The 25101-nt window shown below is 42.4% G+C and overlaps 2 protein-coding genes and 1 pseudogene across 8 annotated transcripts in view; 2 read left to right on the top strand and 1 right to left on the bottom strand.

The window, feature by feature from the left end:
- The window catches only part of GDI2 (GDP dissociation inhibitor 2), a 28173-nt gene extending 14633 nt beyond the window's left edge, over positions 1-13540 (top strand). The window contains exons 4-11 of the mRNA XM_055544151.1: positions 1255-1389; positions 6405-6603; positions 6864-6995; positions 9086-9185; positions 10544-10715; positions 12128-12272; positions 12461-12515; positions 12605-13540. Of these exons, the coding sequence (XP_055400126.1) occupies positions 1255-1389; positions 6405-6603; positions 6864-6995; positions 9086-9185; positions 10544-10715; positions 12128-12272; positions 12461-12515; positions 12605-12751 (1085 nt within the window). The 3' untranslated portion in view covers positions 12752-13540. The remainder of the gene's footprint in view (positions 1-1254; positions 1390-6404; positions 6604-6863; positions 6996-9085; positions 9186-10543; positions 10716-12127; positions 12273-12460; positions 12516-12604) is intronic.
- Positions 1398-4973, top strand: LOC129625604 (NADH dehydrogenase [ubiquinone] 1 beta subcomplex subunit 1-like; annotated as a pseudogene).
- Positions 13541-15047: 1507 nt separating the features above from the next.
- The window catches only part of TASOR2 (transcription activation suppressor family member 2), a 66602-nt gene continuing 56548 nt past the window's right edge, over positions 15048-25101 (bottom strand). For 6 of the 7 annotated variants that reach the window (XM_055544147.1, XM_055544146.1, XM_055544149.1 and 3 more), the window contains 6 exons: positions 21131-24883; positions 18999-19124; positions 18156-18309; positions 17229-17334; positions 16606-16787; positions 15048-16212 (listed from right to left, as the gene is read on the bottom strand). In XM_055544147.1, the coding sequence (XP_055400122.1) occupies positions 16094-16212; positions 16606-16787; positions 17229-17334; positions 18156-18309; positions 18999-19124; positions 21131-24883 (4440 nt within the window). In that variant the 3' untranslated portion in view covers positions 15048-16093. Of the gene's footprint in view, positions 16213-16605; positions 16788-17228; positions 17335-18155; positions 18310-18998; positions 19125-19177; positions 20510-21130; positions 24884-25101 lie in introns of those variants that run through there. The other variant, XM_055544150.1, reaches the window with a different exon arrangement.

A 25101-nucleotide genomic window follows, 5' to 3' on the forward strand; every position in this document is an offset into this window, starting at 1 on the left:
GCCTGGAAAATCCCATGGATCGAGGAGCCTGGTAGGCTGCAGTCCATGGGGTCACGAAGAGTCAGACACGACTGAGCGACTTCACTTTCACTTTTCGCTTTCATGCATTGGAAGGAAATGGCAACCCACTCCAGTGTTCTTGCCTGGAGAATCCCAGGGACGGGGGAGCCTGGTAGGCTGCCGTCTATGGGGTCACACAGAGTCGGACACGACTGAAGCGACTTAGCAGAAGCAGCAGAAAGTATCTTTTCCAGTTTGTCATTGGCCTTACATGTAATTCTTGTGTTTTATTTCTGTACAAAAGCGTTTAGTTTTCATGAAGTCATTGGTTGATCATTCTGTTACTGGTTTTGATTTGAAAGGCTATCTTTAAAATTTCAAATTCTGATAGCTACTTCTAATGGTATTATGGTTTCTTTTTTCCACTGTATAAATAAGTTCATCTATTTTACCAAATGAATAAATTTATTTTATTACCCCGTTATTTGAGAAGTAGGGATAGAAATTTATTTTCAAATTAATCAGTTGTCCCTCAGCATCATAAAATCTTTTCTACTCTGATTAGGAAACTTTCATCATATATTAAATTCTTATATGTGTGTCTCTGTTTTACACTGATTTATGGACTAATTAATTTGCAGTATATTGAAACATCTGACTGCATAAAGGTTTCCTCATTACTTTTTTATTCTCAAAAAGTTTTTTTGGATTGTCCTTATATGTTTATCCTTTCAAATGAGTTTTAAAATAATTTTGTTTGGTTTCTCAAAGAAGTTTCTAGTATACTAAAATTTCTTTTGGTTTATCCTAGATTTTTCTTGATCCAAAACTAGTGTTCATTTTAATAAATATAAATTGACTTAGAAACTGAAAAACACAAATTCCTGGAAAACTTTGCCTGAGTTGCCTCTCTTTAATATGCAGTAGGAACCTTAAAGAAACCCAGACCTATTTGTAATAGTACTGTAATTCTAAACCTCATACTTCTAATAATTATTGTATAATTTTTACAAAAGCAAGTTGATAAAGTTATTCACCTTGAAGTTGTAACATTTGAAAAAAAGGCTAAATTTGCCAAACAATACGTCTGCATTCTGATTGTCCTATTAGAAATGGCTTTGGGGACTTTTGTAGGAGCTAATGGATGATGCGAAGAAAAAATTGGAAAGCCATTAGTATCAGTAAACTACTTTTCTTCTAACTTTTGAAAGTAGTAAGATGTAAGTAACAGTTTGAATTATGTGACTCCTACAGGTCAGCTGGTTAAGATGCTGCTTTTTACAGAGGTTACTCGCTATCTGGATTTCAAAGTGACTGAAGGGAGCTTTGTTTATAAGGGAGGAAAGATCTACAAGGTTCCTTCCACTGAAGCAGAAGCCCTGGCATCTAGTAAGTAATTTTATATTCACAGAATATTAAAACTTTATAATGGAAAGGGATCTTAGGGATAAAATTCAAAGTCCCCTGCATTGGCCACGCCCCCACTCACCCCCTCAACATAGTCATTGGATGTCTGTTATGTGCCAGACGTTATTCTCTGCAGTTGACAATATGTCCGTAAACAAGATGTTCAAAAGTGCCTCCCCCTCTGACGCCTGGAGAGCTTTTATCTGGGATCTTGTTGCTGGTGAAGCTGGGCCTTCCTGGGTCTAGTGTCTCTTTTCAGATGAATAATTCATACGCATTGCTGTCTCGTGGAGTGTTTCCCGGGTGCTAGGTTCTGTGGGAGATGCTTCACGTTCTTACTGATTTGCGAAGCCTTCGTGAGGTAGGGTTTCCAGTTTATAGGTGAGAAATCTCAGGCCTGAAATGATGTAGGAAGTGAGAGGCACGAAGGCACAGGAACCCTGGTAGGCTGCTGCAGAGCCCGTGAGCTGATCGCCGTCTGCGCTAACTGCCAGTGCCTCTGTCCCGCCTGCTGTCCTGGGGCCATGTCCGGTCCCTGGTACTGTGCCCACTCTCCAGCATCTCTGTTCCTAGGAGTTCCCAATGAGGATGGAGTGATTTTATTTCGAGTTAATGTCTTCTGTTCTGAGTCTTACTAAATAGCAAACACCCCTAGAAAGGACCTTCCTTCCGTTTAAGGTGATTTTGTTGCCATGAGGAATGAGCAGTTTGAGGAAGGATCAATGTGTATAACTGAAGGCAGATAAATTTTCTCCGCTTCCTCCGGCGCAAGTGGCTGCGCTCGCCACTGTCCTTGGTCGTGGGGTCGTTGTTGGCTCCGAGGCCGCAGCATTCATGATGAACTTACTTCAGGTTGTGCGTGACCACTGGTTACATGTACTTGTCCCTGTGGGATTTGTCTTTGGATATTATCTAGATAGGAAGAATGATGAAGAGCTAACTGCCTTCTGGAGCAAGAGTCTTATATAAAAGGGAATTGAAACCTAATGAAGAAGTCACCTGGAAGTAATGGCTACAGCTGAATTACAGAATGTTCACGTTTTTTAAATTATAAGAGAAATAACACTCATCATTTAATTTGAAAAAAAAATTTAAAAAAAAAGCAAATGTATTTAATCTATATATTTTTAAGGTTAGATTTATTGAGGTTTAATTTACATACAAGTAGGATTTACCTGTTTTAACATACATTATTATGAATTTTTGCTAAATTGCTGCCTTGTTGTCAACTGTACTGATGGGTAGGATTTTGAAGGTGGAATGACAGGCAGGACAGTTCAGGGCAGAATGAATAAACAGGATAGGAAATGTGTAGAGGGTGGGAAGTTCAAGAGAAAGATAAAACCATTGTTTTATACTTAAATAATAGCCAACATTATGTACAGGCATTTGTGCACAATTATTTGTGTGTATTGTCTAAGTTGATTTTACATAGCCTTTCACAACAGCCCTCTGAGATGGGCTATTCTTGGCATGTACATGAGGGAACATTGAGGTATACAGGTATGAAAGAGCCCATGAATCTCATAGCTCATGACTAGTGAGAATAGTTTGAAGCCACATTTGTCTGACTCAAGAACCCCACACTTAACCACTGAACTATGTAGTATGTAAATATATAGCTTCTCAGATATTTTAACAGCTGCCACTCAGCCTCTAATTCTTTTTTTCCTCTGTGTTGCACCCCATGGACTGTACGACCCCATGGACTGTAGCACTCCAGGCTCCTCTGTCCATGGAATTCTCCAGGCCAGAATACTGGAGTAGGTAGCCATGTCCTTTTCCAGGGGATCTTCTTGATCCAGGGATTGAACCTAGGTCTCCCACATTGCAGGCAGATTCTTTACCATCTGAGCCACCAGGGAAGTCCATGTAGTATATAAATATATAGTTCCTCAGATATTTTAATGACTGGCACACACCCTTGAATTCTTTTTTTCTCTGTGCTGCACATTTCCAGTGCCTGTGGTTGTTTCTCATATAATATGTTGTCTAGGTCTCTTGGCCACTTTTCTTTGAAAATTCTGACTTGCCAAGATTACCATAGATAAGATAGAATTCAGCCAGACCAGACCTGATGCTTCAAATGTTGTATTCCGACTCAGTTTCAGTGGAACTTTTACTTTCCTTGGCCAATATATTTTTATTAACATAGCCTAAGTGGAGATAATGGAGGACGGAGTCTCGTGTGCTGTAGTCCATGGGGTTGCAGAGAGTCAGGCAGGACTGAGCAACTGAACAATGACAAGAAGCCTAAGTTTTTGTTGGGTTTTTAAGGAGCTGTATATAATGTTGGTTCTTGTGGTAGGTCATAATGCCAACTAAAACCTCAAGGTTTCAATAAGTATTTGTTCATTGGTCAAATGTTATTTTAGTCAAGTAAACGAGAAAGATATTTGGCCTCTAGAGTAATGTTGAACACAGATACTTAGAAAAGTTTGAGACATTTTCCTGAATAGCTTTGAAATGTGCCCAGCAAAATCTTGTGTCCTCAGTTGAATCTTTAGCTTGCTTGTTCTCACTCTTCTGCTGTGAGGCATCTGTTTGTCGGGGGCACCTTTGACAGTGCAGAGCCGAGTGACTGGGGGCTCCTGGTGGTGGTAGGTATGCCCGCTGCGGGGCCAGCTGCAACCTGGGGTGAGGCTGTTGAGGTCCACCATTGGAATGCCGCATTGCGTGCCGTGTCTCTGCTTTTCCTGTGACATTCCTTCTGCTTCATTTTTTAATTCTCTTCTCAAATCTTACACCTGTTAATTGGAATGCTTTTTCCTTTTCTCTTACTGAAACTGCTCTAGATTTTTGTAGCTTTTGTCTTGACATAGGTGTCTGTTTTGGCAAATAAATCTCAATGTGCAAGTGCATGAAAGAAGGTAAAGCTATTTGAAATGAAGTGAAGGCACAACTCAATGGACTAATTGTGAAAAAGAGTTTTTGTAGTCCCTTTATCATATAATTTGAGTATTTTCTTTGTATATTGTGTGTCCAGTATATGAATGTCAACTTCTTTTATATTCACTCCCATTGGATATTAATTAGTTGGAGTGGATATTTATTGGGCACTTGTTATATGGCAGGGACCCATCTAAGAAGGTCTGGGGTAGGGAGGGTGCAGCAGAGGAGAAAAAAGTAAACAGAAGTGCTTTTCCTGTTTGTGCTTCCATTAGTGGGAGGCTGGCTGTGCATGATAAGGAAAAGCATTTCAGCTGGTAATATAATCAGATATAAAAGTGTATCAGATGGTGGTGGAGATGAAAGGAGAGGGTGTGGGCGGCGCTGCTGTTTTAAATAGGGTGACCAGCAAAGGCGTCATCATATAGAAGTAGCTGTTATAAAAATTACACTGTAGAAAATCGTACATGAATCTTTTAAATTACGACCTTTTCAGAGCCTCAGGTCTCAGATGTTGGTGATCACACAGGGATTTGGTTCTGACATAAGGACTGGAGGAGCAGCTTAGAGAGTCTCCTTTGTGTTGGGAGAGGCTCCTGTCAGTCTCAAGGCTTGGAGGAGGCGGGGAGAGGAATCAAGAGGAAAGAAGAGAAAAGAAAAGAATGGGGAACTGAAGGAAACACAGTAGATTTTCATTTTTATTTTAAAAGATGCTATGCGTTAACTCCATAGCTATTGGTAAGAGCTCTAGGTTCCAACAGACGCGTCCACCAGAGTGACTCCTGAGTTGTAAGTGCGTTGGTGTGGTGACTTGTGTTTTCTTTGGCTCTCACGCCTTCCCCTGACGGCTGTACTTGTGTCTTAAGTAGCATAATAGAATATTTCTTTTTAGCCTTATGCTTTTTATTGTGTATGCATTCTGTCCATTTTTTTTTAATTTAAAAGCTAAGTTATATAAGTATTGATTTAAAAGGTTAAATGTAGTCAGGTGTCATGAATCGTCTCATCATTTTAATTTTCAGTTTTGTTGATTTCAGCTGTTGTCTTGGGGGGAAAATGTTTAAAGTATCAAAATATTCAACTGTCAATGGATGTAAAAGAAATGGTTAAGAATTTTTATGTAAAGCTCCAGTTGTTTTTTAAAGTAGCTGTATGGTTTAAGAAAGGGGCAGCAGGAGAGGGACCCAGGAAACTTTCTTCTGTTTTGACCTTGTCTTTCTACCTGCTGTTCACAGCAGTGGGAATCCTGACTGGTAGGAGGAGCTGAGAGCTTCTTACATGGTGGTTCATAGCTTTCTCCTCACCTCTTTTTGAGTGTAAAAAGCAGTGAGCTGCCTATCTATCTAGGACTTCATTAAAGTGACTGGAAGCGTAACCAGCATCTAAATTTCTTTGAGGACACTTTGTTCTTGGTATCTAAGCTGCTTTTCCATTAAATGCTAGAGTGTATCTTAGCATACAGAAAAAGAAAAAAAATGAGCATTTCGAATTTTAGGCAGTTGGAATACAGATCAGAGTTGTGGAAAGAACATTCAGATAGATGCCTTCATGAGTAATAGTTTTTCACAGTTGTATTTGTACCTAATATAATTAAACTTGTTATATTTAATTAATTATTGGTTATAATTACTTGTAATTGTATTGTAGAATTGAAGACTTAATAGCTGATCTGTTGTAATTATGGGAAGCCCAGTTGTCTCAGTGGTGGAGTCCACCCACCGATGTAGGAGACTCTAGTTCTATCCCTGGGTCGGGAAGATTCCCTAGAGGAGGAAATGGCTACCCACTCCAGTATTCTTTCCTGAAGAATCCCTTGGACAGAGGAGCCCAGGGGGCTACAGTCAATGGGGTCACAAAAGAGTTGGACAGTTTAGGGACTACATAATTATGACAGTGTATTTCAAAATGTTACGAAACTCAGTTTATTTTAAAGAAATGGTTAAGAAAGAAAGAAATTTCATTTATTTTAAAACTCCTGTATTTTAAATTGCACATTGCATTGTAAGAGCCTAAGATAGCAACATGGGATATTTAGACTTTGCTCTCACACTTAGGTTTCCTCAGTGTCCTTTTGTGAGTGTGTCTTTTTGAAAAATTCTTTTTTTTAGGCCTAATGGGGTTGTTTGAAAAACGTCGATTCAGAAAATTCCTGGTATATGTCGCCAACTTTGATGAGAACGATCCTCGAACTTTTGAGGGCATTGATCCTAAGAAGACATCAATGCGAGAGGTGTATAAGAAATTTGACTTGGGCCAAGATGTTATAGATTTTACTGGTCATGCCCTGGCACTTTACAGAACTGATGAGTAAGTCTTCTGGTTTTTAGATTTGTATTTTTCTTGGAATTGTCACTGAATTTCCCAATTCTGCAGAGTGGAAATTCTAACAAAACAAATACATAGCTATATTATACTATGAAAAAGAAGTTCTAGCTTCAGTTTAGTGTTAGAGCCTTGTAAGTAAAATATGGAAGGATTGAATTGAAATCCTTTCAGAAAACAATTTTAAATTGAGCAGAGGAATGCAAACCAGAGTGCTTTTCTAATGTTCATTTCCTTTTGTCTAGCTATTTAGATCAGCCATGTTGTGAAACCATTAATAGGATTAAACTTTACAGCGAATCTTTGGCAAGATATGGCAAAAGCCCATACCTTTATCCACTCTACGGCCTTGGAGAACTGCCACAGGGATTTGCACGGTGAGAGCCCATCTTTAACCTTGTCCTGAAACCCCTCTGATCCTGAGCTGCATCTTAAATGGTAGCTTATGAGACGTGGTTGTGAATAATGAGACAAGGTGTCTGGGTAGGGAGGTGCCTTTTATTTTTAGTGCAGTAAAACTTATATATACAATGAAACCACAGATCTATAGTTTTAAAAAAATGAGTTGGACATATATGTAGACCTGTGTAACCAAAACTCCCGTCAAGGTGTGGGACTCCAGGAAGTTCCTTTGTATCTCCTCACAGTCACCCCAACCCCCACTGTAACAGCTGCATTTGTAATTTTTATCACCAAGGATCACTTTTGTCTCCTTTTAGTTTATGTAAAAGGAATATGTGCTCACTTTTGCTTAACAGTATTTTTGAGATTCCTCCATATTAATGCACGTGCTGGTAGTTTAAAAAACAGTAGTATTCCACCGTGTAAACCGTGTGAATGTGCCACATTGTCCTGTCCATGGGCATTTGTGTAGTTTTCAAAAAGTTTTGGGGTGTTACGAATGAAACTACTATGAACTTTTGTGTAACAGTGTGTATGGACCTCAGTTGCCACTTCTTCTGGGCACATACATGTCCAGGTGTGGAATTGCTGGTGATAATGGCATGTATATGTTTCATTTGATGAGACGCTGCTCAACAACTTTCCAGAGGGGTCGTAGCATTTTGCTTACACTTAGCAGTGTGAGAGTCCTGGTTGCTCCACACCCCTGCCAGCATTCATTATTGTCGGTCTTTTTCAGCAGGTGTGAAATGCTATCTTATTATAATTTTAATTTCCATTTTCTGAGGACTAATGTTGATCACCTTTTCATGAGCTTGTTTTGTGAAATTTTGTGGTGTGTTTATTTGTTGTGCACATTTTGTTATTTCCGATTAGCTGTTAATCACATTCAGTGAGTTTTAAAATTTTTTAAAAAGTTTTTCCAATAGATCTAGAATTTCCATGTTTAAAATATAGCTTTCATTTTTATGGTGAGGTTTTCTGTTTATTAATTTTGACTCTTATGAATATGTAATATTCTTGAACATAGATCTTTGAACAAGCATATTTATCCCTGTACATTTTTATAGTAGCTGCATTTAACTCCTCGCATGTTTTAACATCAGTAATTGGGACATCTGCTTTTCTTTTTTCCCTGTGTATAGTAATCTTTATATAAAAAAGTTATATTTTATAACATGTATATTGCATACTGATTGGTATACATTGTAGAGATGCTGGATTCTTTCTGCGATGAGTGTTGATTTTGAGTTGCAGTTAAATTATTGACCATTCATCTTGAACTTTTGGAGGCTTGATTTTATGCTTTGGTGGTGGGGGGATCTTTTGTCTGGCTGAATCCTTAGTCCTAACATAGTTAGGTATGGTCCTTTCGTGATGTCATTGCAAAGTGCAAGAAATGGACCAAGTTCCTCTAATATGGCATTATCAAACTCATTTATCCTTATGGCCTGTGGTCTCCGCTTAGGTCTTTTTGCTTTTCAGTTGTTGCTTTTAATGGATTCCTTGGGAGTCTCTCATGTGAATAAGCATTTCTGGATTTACTTAAGGATTTGAAGAGATTTTGTAATTTGGCTGCTTCCCATTTTGGAAGATTTTTTTTCCCACAATTTTTATCTCCTTGTGCAGGCCACGTTCTGTCTATGGCAACTTAAATCTTAAGCCTGTGGACTGGGAGGTTGGTTCTTTTAGGGGAAGAGCCATGCAGACCACATGAAGATCTCATGAAGTTGCTTCAAGTCTCTTGTCTAGTTTCTGCCTGTTCTTAGTCAGTATCCATTGCTTCCTGATCGTTTTTTTGGTTGTTCAGAGTTTTATTTATATGCAAGAAGAATAGACTTATAAAGCTGTTCTTTTGTTACTGGTCAGATATTCATAACTGAATGTGAGACGACATTTACATGGTTTTGACTGTTTTAGAATTGATGCTTTAATGACTTAAACTAATGCCGTTTGGAAGGAAATTGAACAAATGTTCTCCACTATTCATGAAAGTCTAAGAAAGGAGACTAGTAGCTTAAACAGTTATAAATTACTAATTGTAAATATTTTTTTTTCCCCCTAGGCTAAGTGCTATATATGGAGGTACCTACATGCTGAATAAACCAATTGAAGAAATCATTATGCAAAATGGAAAGGTGATTGGTGTAAAATCTGAAGGAGAGGTAAGGACCTTTTACAACTTAAAAAAATTATATTCTTGTAAAGAAAACTTTATTGTCTAATAAGTACTTAACTTGGTATGGATGTTGATCCCGGATTTCAGATCAGACATGTTTTCTTTATGGTAACTGGGTGTTCATAATGACTGAAATCTAGTTACAGGTGTGCTTTTGTTTAAAAATTTTTTTTTTCTATTGTGTTGGTTGTTGCTTAATACTAAAACAGAAATTACGAATGCGCTCTAAATGGTAAGTTTTATTTATATGGTCCAAATTTTCATTTAAATTTAGCTTTATTTGTGCCACTTACAATTTATTGGTTGAAATGGGGCTTGGGCAATACCGTTTTATTGTTTTATTATTAATACAGTTAATAATGTCAATAATAATAACCATGAACATTTATTATTTGGGGTTTAGCCATGGAACTGGCCAGGAGTTTTGAACAGTGTTTCTCAAATTTGAATATAAATTGTTAATTTTGTTAAAGTACATTTTTTTTTTCAGTAGTTCTGTGGTGGGTTTTCATTTTCTTCCAAGTTCTCAGGGGGTGCCATTGGTGTTGATCTGCAAACCAGACCATATTTCACGAACCCATCAACTTTTACAAATAGAACTGTTAAAAAAACTCAAAAACTATGTTAAAAAAAATATTTTGGGATTCCTGATTGCATTCCATGGGTTCAGACCGTATAATCGACACTCAGTAGTTGACCCTCTTACCCTTTATTGTTGTAGATCTTTTGTAACTATCTTGTGCTTTCAGCATACACATAATAGATGTTTAGGAAATAGGGGTGAATATTTTAATCTGATATCTCAAGGTTCTTTTTATTCATTCTTTGTTTTAGGCAACTGCTTCCTCTTAGGACATTTCAGTGCTTTGATATAAAGAGGAAAACTATAATAATACATAAGTTATCTTGCAGCTTAAATTTTGCTTAGGAAGTACAGACTTAAAATGAGAGTGATTATGGTCTATTTGTAATATTAGTACCATTTATAAAGCGTTTATTTCTCACTGGGTCCATTCACATATAATGACATTTCTTGAACAGTTTCATTTAATTCTAGCAGTATGTGAGCTCTCTTCTGCCCAGTTCTAAAGCTTATACATCTAAACACCATGCAACACATTTTCTCTATTTGAATAAGATTTAAAATTCATAGATTTGCTCCAGGAGAACTTACAGGGATTGTTGGCAAAGCTAGTTTTAATAGTTATCTCTAATTCACTAATTATCTGTGGTTAACTTGATGAAGATAACAGATGATGATCAGGGAACAGTGGCATCATTATACCTTCTAAAAACATTGTGATGAACACTGAGTATTAGAAAGTCTTCAATGTTTTGTTGCAGATTGCTCGCTGTAAGCAGCTCATCTGCGATCCCAGCTATGTGAAAGATCGAGTAGAAAAAGTGGGCCAGGTGATCAGAGTCATCTGTATCCTCAGCCACCCCATCAAAAACACCAACGACGCCAACTCCTGCCAGATCATTATTCCACAGAACCAAGTCAACCGGAAGTCAGGTATGTTACGGAGGTCAGGCAATGTCTGCATAAATTGCAGCTTTTATCTGTTCTATTAGAGTGAAGAAACTTTAGTTTTACACATGGAAAATGTGATGGATCCCTTTTAGCTCATAGAACTCCTAAATCATCACTTTGAAATGGACACGTTAGGCCAGGAGCCCCGCCTTGACTTCGACACACCTCTTGGGGCCTCCCTGCCCTCCTCTGTAGAACCGAGAGCTGGACCCTATGAGTCCGCTGTCTCTCTCGTCTGAACGTTGTATGCTTGTGGGAGTTTATGCTTATTAGTTGACCTGATTACAGTGTAACTTTTAGGCTGATGACAGCACTACTTTTATGTCATGATTTGTCAATATCTATACTTGTGTTTGCCTTTAGCAGTGTGCTAGAAAACAACTTTGATTTCTCTGATTAAGATCACAACTTATCTCTGAAATCATAATTCTGTTTGCTTTAACCATTTGTTTTCATCTAGTAGCGTTTCCCATCTTCCTGTTTCAGTTAGAGCCCTGAAGGTTTTATTTATAAAAACTTCAACTTAAAAGGAACTATTAATCTTTAAATGGCCAACTGTGTATTTTTTTCCATATAAGAAATCATTTCACAGAAGGTTATTACTAAAACAAGGGGACTTTGACTAAAGTAATCTTTCAAGGGTTCCCAGTAGATCTCAGGGTCTGGGAGAGTCAAGGGGAGGCCTTCCCTGGTGGTGGTTCAGTGGTTAAGAATCCCCCTGCCAATGTAGGGGCATGGGTTTGATCCCTGGTCTGGGAATATTCCACATACTGCAGAGCAACTGAGCCCATGCTCAGAAACAAGAGAAGCCTCTGAGAAGGCTGAGCACAGCATTGAAGATCCAGCACAGCCAAAAGAATAAATAAGAAAATAGAGTAAGGGGAGCCTAGTAATTGTTTTCTGTATTGGAAATTATGTAGTTACTTTAGTGTTACACAGACAAGTATGGAATTATTATGAGCTTATGTCAACATAAGAGTAGCTTCTGCTGTTTGCAATTTTATATTGCTTAAAAAAATGAGAAATCAGTAGTTAGTTAAACCCCATCTTAGGTAGTCAGAACCTTTCTAAGTGCAGGGTTCAGAGAGGAGAGACAGGTTTCCACATTTAGCTGTGGCAGCCGGGCAGATGTGGCAGCCGGGCAGACTCATGTCCACGTCCACCACTCACCGCCACGTGACCCCTTCCTTCATCTCCAGTGGGCTCAAAGTGGCTGAGTATTTGCAACTCTTATGTATGACTGACTGTGTTTGCCTCCATATAGAACTTGTCTCAGAAGATAGTCTGTTCCAAGTAATGTTAACTCATAGCTCCCTGAAGTTGGGGTGAAACCAAGTGCGCACCTAGGCCCCATGTCCACAAGGCCTGGCAGTAGTGGCTTTGCTTGCTTCCAGATATCTACGTCTGCATGATCTCCTCTGCACACAATGTGGCCGCACAAGGCAAGTACATCGCCATCGCCAGCACAACGGTGGAGACCAAGGAGCCCGAGAAGGAAATCAGACCAGCCCTGGAGCTCTTGGAACCAATTGAGCAGAAGTAAGTGCTGGGTTTGTTTATGCCAGCTCATACCCAGGACCGACTGACTCCGTGGTGAACTGAACCCTTGAGAACAGTGAGCGCAGCCATCGGCTCTTCCCAGCCTCCTTGCCTGGGATTTGAGTATCAGGCCCAGCAGTGAGGGGCATGTCAGCTCCCTTGCTGACTGAGTTCTCTCTCTCCTCCAGATTCGTTAGCATCAGTGACCTCCTTGTACCAAAAGACTTGGGAACAGAAAGCCAGGTGAGTGGCTGTCTGAAAAGGGTAATTACCAGGCTTCATTGGGCGATGTCACCAGATAAGTTTCAAGTCTTTGTGATTTTCATTTCCAGATCTTTATATCCCGTACCTATGATGCAACAACTCACTTTGAGACGACCTGTGATGACATTAAGGACATCTATAAGAGGATGATGGGATCCGAGTTTGACTTTGAGGAAATGAAGCGCAAGAAAAATGACATCTATGGGGAAGACTAACAGCAGTACATGTTATCATCTAATTAGGACAAACTTAAAATTTGGCAAATGATGCATATTGTATGAAATCAGTATTGTAAGGCCTGCTTTTGTAATCAAAATTGAGAGATTGCAGAGCACTGTACCAGTAAATATTCCTCCCCTTTCTAATATCATGTATTAACTTGTTTTCATGGAGTGGCTCTTCCGAATTGGCAGGTTCCCACATTCTGTTCAATTTAACCAATACTGGCTTGTGTTTTCTAGTGAAGGATGAGTTTTAAAACCTTGTGATACTGATACAGAGAACTTGATACAGTATTTGTATCTTTTAATCAGTGTAGCCTTTGCAGTTATGAGCTTCCGCTGTTCAAGAGCTGGGTCAGTGCAGCTTGCGTGCCATCTTGTCCTCTTGACGGTGAGGAGGTTCAGAACTGAATGTCTGTAGCCGGGGACAGCGTCCCTTACTCCTCCCCACCCCTTTCCGTTCATGTCATGTGTCAGGACAGTGCCCACCCATCCCAGCCACAAGCTTGGTTTACATGGGCCTCCAGTTCTAACCAAACTCCAGACTTGGATAGTCTTTTGGAGGAAGCCTGTATGCGGTGTTTTAACCTATTAAAACTGATGAGCGCAGAGGGGAAAGAAACCCATCATAAAGCAGGTAAACGTAGGAGCTTCTTCTGTATCCCAGATGTGGCTTCTTCAACGGACCAAGCTGCAGCACAGTATTGATTTGACAGAACCTCTGCTTCAGTGATGTCTCCAAATGATTTCTGTACTGCAAATAAAGCCAAACTCTGGAAACCAGCTCCCTCTTGTCAGTCTTTTGTGTCCTGACAACTCAGAGCTAGCGAGTACTGCACTGGCCTGACAAGCTGCTCATCTCCTTCACTAGAACTGGAATCAGACATGGGGATGAGCGCTGAAGACCCCCATGGACGGTGGAGCACCGCCATCAGGCTGCACTGTGAGTAGACCCTGAATTACGTCCTGACACAATGTTTATTAGACCCTCCTAGGAATCCCGAGTAGTGGTTTAGAAACAGACTCTTTCATGAGAGAGTAGAGGACCCTGCCAAGTGGAGTAGGTGCTTTAATATTTCCATTTATTTCAGATTGTAGCTGCACATAGTTTCAATGGTACCCGCTTTCCCCTGGATAGTTTGAGCCTCACTTTATGCTGTTACTACATCAGAGGAATGAGGACATTGTGACTATTCTCTTGGTCTGAGTGTTGATTCTTACAGATGAAGGACATAGACTAAGGTAGGTGCTCTGCTGTTAAAGGATTTAGGGTAATAACAACTTAGATTACCCAGGTGGTTACTTTAGCTCAGTTTTTCAGTCTCACACTACCCACTTTTGGGGGGCTTGTCTTGCACATAGTATGCACCTCCCTGGATGACATCCCCGATCACCCCAGTTGAAACCTCTGCCCTTTCTAAACAGTTACCTAAAATTCCCACAGGCTGCCCCCTCGTCATACAGTAATTCACACCAAACTGTTAACGCAGCAGAGGTGCCCGCAGGCCTAGTGATAAGACAGAGAGCACCAGCATGTCTTCATGTTATGCATTCAGCATATTTATTGAACAGTAATATGTTTGTGCCAGGCCAGTGGGTACAGGGTTGCCGAGGGCAGAGTCCATACCGGAGCTCAGCCTGGTGTGCCCACCCTCTCGGCGTGACTCTGCCCTCAGTCATAGGACAGATGGCTTGGCAGGCGCCTGCAGGCGGCTCTCCGTCTTCAGCAGAGGTGGCAGGGCAGGTGCCATGCTGGGCAGGTGGCAGGTGTGTCGGCCATGTGCTCTCCTTTTCTGTAGTGATTTCTGATTAATTCAGGGTACCTAATTCACTTATGGTTCTCTTACTAGATTCTTGTCCCTGGGGTAAAAATGAACTGGTTGGTTTTCTAAGAGCTAGGGTAAAGACAGTTAAAATTCAACTGTATTCCTCCTCCTAGGAAGACAACAAGTGAAGTTATTAGCACGTTGGGTTCAGTACGGGCAGGATATGAAGCAGGTAAATGACTTCCTGAGGGACAGGCCTAGCGTGACCCCAAGAAGGCCAGGCCTGGGGGTGGGGGGTGGTCCCGAGCTGTCCCCTGCTGGATCCTGCTGCTCTGGCCGGCTACATCTGGGATAGGGGAGCACCAGGCAGGTCTGTGGGGACAAGGCCAAAGGAGTGAGGCTACAGTGAGGTAAGTGGGAGCATTCCTCTGGAACCAGTTTATTCTAAGTGGCCTGAAAAATTCAAACTGCTATAAATCTTCCCTAACATTTAATTTTTACTATAAAGTCATTGCAGAAGCAATTGAATGATTTTTAGTTGTCTTTATTAAAAAAAAAAATTAGTTACAAAAATCTTTGTTCCAAATAGATACCATGTATCGTACAAATGTTTTTTTGCTTGGTTTTGAGTTTTAAGGATTATTGTAGAAATTATTTCTAACATAAATAAATGATTATTTCTTCCTCAGGATTGATTTTGTAGTGCAGTATTTACATAAACTGAGTAAGTGAAAAATGATGGTTCATAAATTTGTACCATTTAGGAGGAAAATAATTTCATGTAGTGTAGCATGAATAATAGGAAATATAACCACTTAAGATTCTACGTGGTAAAACCTTTAAAACAGACTGTCACATGCATTACAGATGCATTTTTGACCCTAACATGCAAAAACAGAGCTACTGGTTAAAATAGGTGTATTTTTTGCTACAATTCAGTATACTTGTAAAATTCTTATTTTTAATGTTAAGGTCAATTAATAGCTCTGAAAACATTCTGTTCAAAATGAAAATATTATTGAACACTGCAGTCCAAAGCTAATGAAAAAGTACAGTGCTGCTGTGAACAAAGTCATTCTAGCAATGTGTAAAACATGAAGGAAAACATTTCCCCAGGTTGCAAAACACTGATTTGAGATTTCAAAGATTTTCAAAGAAAAGGGAAAATACTAATTCATTGTTGGCATCATTGATGTCTAGGTAAGCTGTAGTTGAGCCACCTGGATAAATACAAAATTGATAATTCTGTCTTTAAAACAAAATAACCAAGAACTGTTGCATAAGTAGGATGATATCTACTGGGGAAAATATCCAGGAGTCTACGTTACATTGTCTTCTGTCTGCAAGTGAAAACGTTTATCATTCAGAAAGTAGTTATTCATTAGTGATACTTGAGAAAGTCCCCTTTATGCCAAACCAGCAGCAATTCCACCCCTAAATAAACACTTTAAATTTACAGCATGATGTGTAACATACAAAACAGTTGCCGAGCAACTTGGTTTCTCATAGACACAGATGTCGGTATCTACCCGTCAATTCCAGCTCATATGGGAGTGTTTGGGAAGTGTTCTTACCAGTAGCTACCCCGAAATGGAGCCGCTACTTTCTGTATATTTTCAATAAAGTCATTTACATCTGTCACAAGGATGCCACTATTTTCAAAGACTTCTCTGGAGACCACAGGCTTTTCTGTAAAAAGAAAAATAACTATTTTGGTGAATAATTCATTATTTGTATACAGCTTTTAAAAGGTGTATACACCTTTTATTACTACATTACATTACTACCTTTTAAAACTACATTACATATGAGGGGAAGAAGGAGCCTGTGTCAAATGAAGAACAAGACTGGAAACTTTGGGGTCAGCTGCCTCAGGGATGGGGTGCTGAAACCACTGATGGGCCTTCATTCCTTAAGTCTTGTTTAAAACCGTGGATGGTTTCACTTAACAGACCTTTATCTAAGGAAATAAAATCTGCTCTACTCGCCCCAGCCTTGTGTGTGTGCAGGCTGCCAATGATTCCACCTGGAAGGCCATTTCCTGGCTGATGACAATCAGGTAGCACTAAGGGTGTGAATTACCTGTCAGGAAGACGGCAAACCTGGCGTGGATGTGCTGAACCTGCAGGTTCACCAGACATTTCAGATGCTCAGCTTTGGTTGATGGTCGAGAGTCACACTGGTGATAGTGAAGCAGCTCAATGATGTTTGCACTCTGATATGATTTCAATATTAAGTTCTTTTTATGTGCAATTGAATCCACTCTGAAAAATACAATATTAAATTTAGATTAGTCTAAGTTTGTGAAAGGTATTATTTTCCTGTATCTTAATTTTCAGTTTTATTCCAAGACTTTTTGTCTTCACTAGAGTCAGTCATACTCCTTCCCCTTTCATCTGGTCTCCACTTACTCCTGATCTTGAACCTTCCTCACCTCCCCTCTGAAGTGCTCTGGTAATGAAGCCCTGTGAGGGCTCTGCCCCTCCCTGGCAGTGCTGGCTCTCAGGTCTGCTCCCTTGGTTCCTCTCCTAAGTACACACCTTTCCCCAGCCTCCGTGCTCAGCCATTTCCCCTCAAGATCTTATGTAAGTCCATGACCTTGGGGCAGCACTTGACCGATGCTGGTCTAGAGCTCAGGGAGCACTTCCAGGTGAACTTGGGGGTTCCCCACCCCTCCCAGGCCTCACCTTCCATGAAGGTCTTACCTTACATCTTCCTTTAGCTTTTTATTTTCCCTGTAGTGAAGCAACCACTTCCATCTTCCATTTTCATTTAGTTTCTCGAGGATTTTGACAATTTCCTTCAGTTGAACTAGGGATAGAACAAGTTTAACAAGAGAAGATGTGTTTTAGGATTGCTGGCTCATCAAAGCCCAGTGATTACCTGTGAGAAACAAGGCCCCGTGCTTGTGTGTGCACCATCACTGCCCCCTCTTTTGCAGGGCGGGCTTCTCAACCCAGCCCTGCCCACTCATGCTCCCGCAGGGGAGGAGTGAGTAGAGGCAGCGCTGCAGTCATATAGACCATGGACATGGAGAAGTGGGTCCTGCTGCAGCAGGCTTAACACAGAATCTATAAATACTTGCAACATTCATGATACAAGTTAAAGTTCAGTGCAGAAGTGGTATCCATATTTCTCATGAGGCATCGGAGCTGCAGAGACTTCGACTATATAAAGGTGCTGCCCTGTGATCTGACATCCTTCTGTGTCAGTCACTGCTCCGAGAGAAAGCAGATATGAGTGTTCAAGCAGGTAACTGAGCCGACTGAGTAGTGGTTTTTAGATTTCTGTGGTATTGATGGGAGCATTGATATGGCAACAGAAATGGAGGAAAGAGGGCTGATGCTAAACAAATACGTAGCTGACGATTTGCCAAAGGGAGAAATTGAATATAACAATCTAATGCATATGAATAGTTTAGCTGCATTACTGAGCGGTCTGATGGGGGAGGTGACTGGTTAATGCAAAAGACGTTAAGAGCACAGTGCTTAGCGCAGCATATGGCAGAAATTAAGCCCTCAGTATATGGTGACTGATGTGTAAGTTGACAGTTTCTATTTGATTAAATATTTGGGTCACTGGGCAAGGAGAAACTGATTTGACTATATAAGAAAGGAAAATAAGAGACCAACCTAATGTTAAGATCTCTAGTAGTTTGTCATCTGATACCACAAAGCCTCCTGTCCGAAAAAGCTCTTGGTAGGTGTTATTGAGGACATCTTCAGGGCTGTCGACTCCGGCAAAGACGACCCTGGGAAAGTGCTTCAGCTTCAGCAGAGAAGGGATCTGTAACATAAGAGGTTCCCAGTGAAGACAGGGTCATGGGGTCACTTCTGTCACTTTTACCCAAGGGCGTCCGGACTCAAGAACAGCTGGAAATACCTTTAACCCTGACGACTGACCCGTTAATTACACAGTGGTCTCAACTCCAGAGGTGGGGGATGGAGTTTGGGATTCCTGAGGTTTGGGACGTGAATCAGGTGGCAGGCTCACCACTGTCTCCAGCTCAGTGCAGTCTGCTGTGGGTTCAGTTAGCGTCCTGATGCAGGACTGTGCTTGTCCCCAAAAGGGGCTTGACCTGGCACAATTATTCAGTTAAAAGGTAACCATGGTAACAAAGAGTTAAGAAAATTTTCACAAGTCCTTTTAAAGCAAGACTTGTTTCTGTTAGATAGCCAGAGGTACAGATTGATATTTCAGGTGGAAAAACGGTGTCTTTTCGTTGAAGTTCTCCCTTAGTTACTGTGAAGAGATTCTTAACTCGCAGACATAATCTGCAGATCAATACCTTGGTAAATGACAACATTAGTATCGGCAGCACAGTATCTCAAACCCATTATCTTCCCACTTAGGTTCAACCGTATTGGGTTTTAACCTCTCCCCTAAATAAAAAGGCAGTGATGAGGCTAATTTCAGAACAACATAAAAAATGCTCAGAATACGTTTCTCTGTAAGAAGGTGATCTCCAAACCTACCTGATGCAGGTGGGATGCTATATCTTCATTTCTGATGATGACTAAGAGTGCACCTTTCTCTCTGTGAAATACTTGACAGAAATGCTGAGGTTCGATTTCTGTGTGGCCTCCTTTCCTCAGGATATTCTGAAAGATTTACAGAAAGCTATTATTTAAGAAAGGATACTTGCACAGAACTGTTATAAAACTGCTGACAGAAGATATATAAGAAAGCACATTTACTAAATTATGTCCTAATAAGGCACATAAATGGCAGTTTGTCTTTACTACTAGATGAGCTCTTTATAATGAATCTTTTATGTCCATATCAAAGGCTGATTCTTCGGAAACATCAAACACACATACTCCCTCTGAAGGGAGTCACCCTGGGGATGAAGATATTTACTTTAAAACTGCCGCCTCGGTCAGTTTTTCCAGGACTTTGACCATCCCCGATGCCTGTGCACTGCTCTGAGTATGACTAGCGAGGGTGAATGATGGAGAAGCTGGCAGAAGTTGGACAGTGTAGGCTCTGGGGTGTGGCAGGTGCTGGGGTTATACTGGGCCTGGTTACCAGGGGTGAGGGGCACGGCTGTATCCCACAGAATGGCACTGCAGTAAGCTTTGTTGGGAGGATAAGCTCGTGTAGTTAAAGAAGTTCCTCAACCTTGTCCTCTGATTTTGATGCTGTTCCGGTATGGAGGATTCTGGAGGGTTGCCAGTAACACTGTCCATCATTTGTTATTTCTTTTATAAAAATAAGGTTACTTTGGTCAATCTCCCTTGGATCACAAGTCAACCTGAATTCTGACTTTCAGTTCTTCATTCAAAATGTATGGTGATGCTAATACAACACTGTAAATCAACCACGTGCTAAGTCACTCAGTTGTGTCTGACTCTGCGACCCGATGAACTGTAGCATGCCAGGCTCCTCTGTTCATGGGATTCTCCAGGCAAGGATAACTGGAGTGGGTTGCCATGCCCTCCCTCCAGGTAAATCAACTATACACCAATAAAAATCTAAAATGAAAAAAGTATGGTGATGTATTTTCAAAAATACTCCTACTGGGGAAATTTCTTGTAATAAAGAGCTCACTAAAATATCTAATATCGTTCATCACTTCATGAGTAAACGGGGCTTGACACCCGATCAGCACTCTTGGACAGACAAATTTCCCAGGAGAACTTTCAGAGCTACAAACACTGCTCCTGATTGCACTTTATTCTCCAATGTATTTTACAAGGTGTCCACTTGCTCACTTGAGTAACACACAATTTGTTATTTTCTGTTGTAAATAGAGGTCATCTGACAAAGTATTACCATGAAACAATAGTCACTGTTGAAACGTGTGTGTTATCTACAAATAAATAAATGCGTGTGTTTTAAATCCAGATTACTTTTGGAGGCAAAGCACCTTCCAAAAAAGACTGAAGGCCATTTCATGCTGTATTTTTTTCAACAAAACTGCTTCCCAAAATGGCGTGAAATGGGAGCAATGATGGTGGTGGAGGAGACCACATCTGGCAGCCATCTGTGAAAAACCATGGACAGCAAAAGAAACCTTGGTTGGGAAAAACACCAGTTAACACAGAACAGATTTCACAAATTTGGAAAAAGTAAATACTTAGAAATCATATTTAAATGATACAAAATTGGAGCCCTCAGCGTCTCCCAGGAGACCATCTCTGGCTCAGCCACCTGGGGAGCTTCGTGAGGCTGCTCTTCCTCACTTAGCCACCCTCCGGGCGGTGGCGGTGGGAAAATGCTCTCTACAGCACAGCTGCTCTTTCAGAAGCACTTTTCAGCGCCTTCCAGGGGCCTAGGGTGGTCGTCTCAGTGCTGCTGTGTGATCCTTTGACCCGATGGTGACCACTATGCTCTGGGAGGCCCTCTCTACTCTTTGGGGAGCCTCCTCAGGTCTGGAGCTGCTCAGTGACCAGGGCAACACGGGGAGGACCCCCAAGAGGCAGGCACATAGGACCTTGCCCTGCTCTGTAGCGGCCTCGGGGACAGGGAAAGACTGAGCTGAGAAGGTATACCACCATATCGTGGCTTCTTTCTGAAGCTGAGAATGCTGTATTATTATTAAAAAAAAAAAACTTGGACCTGCAATCAAAGTAATAAAAACTGTAGGAAAAATCTGGCACCTTACCTTTGTTCTGACAAAGAAGGACTTGTCTTCAGTCTCCATGAGGTAGAAGAGGAAGGTGCTGGAACACGCCTCCCTCACCACTCGCTCCAGCTTGAGGCGCAGGCTGGAGCACAGGTCGGCCACCAGGTCCTCGTAGGAGGCGGGCTGTGGGCCGCAGACACACAGCTCGTGGGTCATGGCCGCTCCCAAAGCCACAGGTGGTTCCGTGTCCTGGACCACCTGGCGGCTGCTCAGCATCACCTTGTTGAACTCGGCATACTCGCTGAGAATGACAGCGATGTCATTGCGCGAGTCTTTCAATGTACTGTTGTATTTCAGCTTGTGGAGGTGGAAGGAGGCGGTCTGATTCTGGTCTGAGTTTGTGAGGTGATTTCTACCGTGGCCACACCTCTTTTTCCAGGAGGAGGAGCGGTCCACATGGTTGGGCATCTGATGCACGACTGTCACCACAAGAGGACTCCTGCTTCGGGAGGTGGAAGGCAGCCCCGGGCATGCGGGCATTGGGGTCCCAGGAAAAGCCCCGGTGGTGACCTGGGATGGGGGCTGCTTTGGAAAGGCACCAGGGAAAAGGGCAGAATGCTGAGCAGCGCCCATCTTCACAATTTGTTTCAGTTTGTGTGCAAAACGCAGGTGCTCCAAGTCTAAAGTGTTCTGGGTGAGGTCGTCGGTTCTCTGCCAGGTGTCCACCCAGGAGCTGAGCAAGCCACATGGGGCCATGCCCCTGGGGCGCCGCCTCAAGCCATGCAGGGTTCTTGGGGTGTCTCTGAGCTCTCTGGTCACGGTGAAGTTGGCGTAGCTCCTGGGGACCCCGCAGACATCTCGGATTTGGACGTAACAGGGCACACACGTAGCTTCCTTCTTCAGTCCACCCAGCCAACTTCTGGGAAGAGTGCTGGTCTCCAGCCCTGGAACCTGGCTCGCATAGCCCCAGTCGTGGTGATCACTGGTGTTCAGGCTCAGGAAAGAGTCGTGACTGTCTTTGGATGCACCTTCTCTTTTCCCAGTGTGGCCATATTGTGAAGCACGGGACTCTTCTGTGTTGTATCTGGGGTGTCCATATTCACCCAGAGAGTCCTGATCTGAGTCTCCAGAAAGGGGTTCATAGTATATGTCAGAAAGCACGCCCACACCCATGCCTCTGCCTGTGCTTGCCTCACCCGCACTCACACCTTGCAGCTGCTCTTCAGAGACCCCACCAGTGGAAGGTGTACCAGATTGGGGAGCAAAGGACGCATTGGGCTCTGGACTGGCACTCTCGCCATGGGCTACAGTACCTGGGTGAGCATCATCAGCCTGCAGGTACGTGGGGAGAAGTCCGCCATGGAGCAGATCCCATACTGCACATGGCGACCCCTCCTGCAGCACACAGGCTGGCTCCTGTCTGCCTTGTGGGGAGGTGGTGAGCAGCTGGGGGCCGGCACCTCCTGGATCCACGGCTCTTCCCTGTAACTCGGCTCCACTATCCTCACTGTCGAGCAGATGGGTCATCCTGACAACCGGGACTTCCTGTGTCGGGAACCCTGTCCCTGTGTTGCTGGGGCCTGTGCTGTGGGCTGCGGTGGCCCCGCCTGAGGGGAGTGCAGGCTTGGGGAGCTCTGGGTGCCTGTGGGTCTGCACACCCTCAGCTCCAGCAACTGGGTCGGAGCGCAAGGACTTAACCAGGATGTAACAGCATTCGTGTGTTTTCACATCACTGCTCAAAACATCTTCAGGAAGGCTCTGAGTGCTGGTCACCACAGCACCTGGTGTGGCTGTAGAAGCAAACATGTCAGCAGACTTGTTTTCAGGGATCTCTGCAGGACTGAAAGGCTCACTGGTCTCCAGGACATGATGATGTGTGTGGGGGCTGCAAGTCTCCACACCTGTGGGCTGCAGTGGGTATCCTGACGATGCTAGGTTTTCAAGAGAACCTCCGTACGTGACAGTGCAGGCAGGCTGGGTTACTGTGCCATTGCAGTCTGGCTCCTTTCCTGAGAGGGAGAAGCCCTCCCCACATTTACTCTGGCCAGTTTCCTGAGTGACGTCACCAGGAAGGATTAAGAATCTACCTTTTCTTCCTGCGCGGTTCTGTAATTGTAGAGGTGTTTCAGCAGAAAGCTGCATCTGCTGTACCTGAGCTGAGTTATCCTGTTCCACTGGATGGGTGGCAGTAACAAGAGAACTTTCCTTTTCTGTTATGGCCAAATCTCCTGACTCGACCTTGGAGAGGCTGGTGCTTTTCTCACCAAGCGCGTCACACTGTTTCAGACCACATGGAGATGTGGCCTGAGCTGGTGGTGCTTCTTCCACTGGTGCCTGGGGGTCAGGGCTGGAAGCTGGTGACACTTCTTCAATCAAGGAACCAAATGGGAAGTCAGAGGCAAGGTGAACTTCCTCCGCAACCTCCAGGGTACACGTTTCTTTAGAAAGTATGAAAGCCACTGTCTGTAAATGATCACCTTTTCCCCCTTTGTTTTCTGCTGGTTTCACAGACATGTTAGCAGCAGAGTTCACGTCTCTGTTTTCTATGAAAGGAACCTCTTCGGGCACGAGTATTTCCTCTGCCATCTCCTGAAGGTCTATGCAGGGTAGCGGGGCCTCCCGCAGTTGCTCCACTTCACCAGTGGGCGCTTCTTCCCTAGGGCTCATGGGTGGTGATAGGGTGAGAGTGAGGTCAAGGTTGGAATCCTCCTCTGATACCTTGAGGCTGACCACCTCTCTATTCACAGACAGGCCTGCTTCTTTGGTAAATGTGGAATTAAATGATTGAATACTAATATTTTCACTGTTCAGACCACTCTTGTCCTTCTTTAGTTCTGAAGAGCCATACAGAGTATTCCTTATTGATGTGATGCAGTTAAGGGAATCCTTTTTTCCCAAGGGGGCAGAGGCTGACGATGGAACCACTTCAACCTGGGACGACTCTATTATTTCTTCCGAAGAGATGCTCAAGAGATTCTGTGTTGGGAGAAGGAATTCTTGAGAGAGTTTCATTTCTTCTCTGGGTAACAAGTAATTTGGACTTTTAGCCAATGGTAATGCTTCCATTACCATGGGATTATCAGATGGTGAAGGTGAGCCTGCCACAGCCTGTCCCTTCTGTAAGGAACATGTTTCTTCAGCAAGTGTCTCTCTACACACTGAGGAGGCATGGAGGTACTGAGTGCCCTTTGGTCCTGACACTGCCAGTGAGGGGTTTTCCCCAAGGCCCTGCATCTGTGACTTTTCAAATGTGGACACAGGATGTCTAAGGCTTGCAGCAGGTGACACCTGTTTAGTCAACTCCACGTTAAAGGCTGTTGGTTTGTCAGCTCTGTTGACAGCTTCTGTCTGTACTGGCATGTAGGCACTTTTTTCCAAAGTGAGTGTAACTGGTTCCAGATTAATCATCACATACCCCATATCACCCTTCCCCTCCAACAATGGCTGACATTCTTTGTTTATGGGGCTGCTACACTGGGTAAGGCCCTGCAGAGCATCTGCTTCTGTTTCTCTTTGTGCATGAAAAATATCAACTTTGCTCTCAAGGGTGCTGTACACAGACTTCTGACGAATCATTGATGGACTGTTGATCTCATCATAAGTCTTGGCAAATGTGGTTTGTGGGGCAGTATCATTATAAGAGGTCACTTGTGTGTTATCAAGAGGCTCAAAGGTTTCATCTTCACCAGGAATAGAAGGTCCGTTAGCTTGAGTGTTTCCAATGCTAGGAAGCACAAGATTGGAAGTCTCCAGTTTACCTGATGACTCTTGTTCAGCTTTCCCCCTAATTATCTGAAATGATTAAAGCAAAATAAATAAAAAAAAAAACACAAGAGTCTAAAATACATAATTTTTAAAAAATTTACATATGGGAAGAACAGACAACGATTTTAGCTAGCTCTGTCCTTTTGAATCTTCACAGGGCAGAGACCAAGCAAATCCCTCTCTTCTTACATAGGCTTAAAATACACCCAAGAGAGAGATTTTTTTAAAATACACACACAAAAGCT

The sequence above is a fragment of the Bubalus kerabau genome, chromosome 13 (genome assembly GCF_029407905.1).
Source record: "Bubalus kerabau isolate K-KA32 ecotype Philippines breed swamp buffalo chromosome 13, PCC_UOA_SB_1v2, whole genome shotgun sequence".
Lineage (NCBI taxonomy): Eukaryota > Metazoa > Chordata > Mammalia > Artiodactyla > Bovidae > Bubalus > Bubalus kerabau.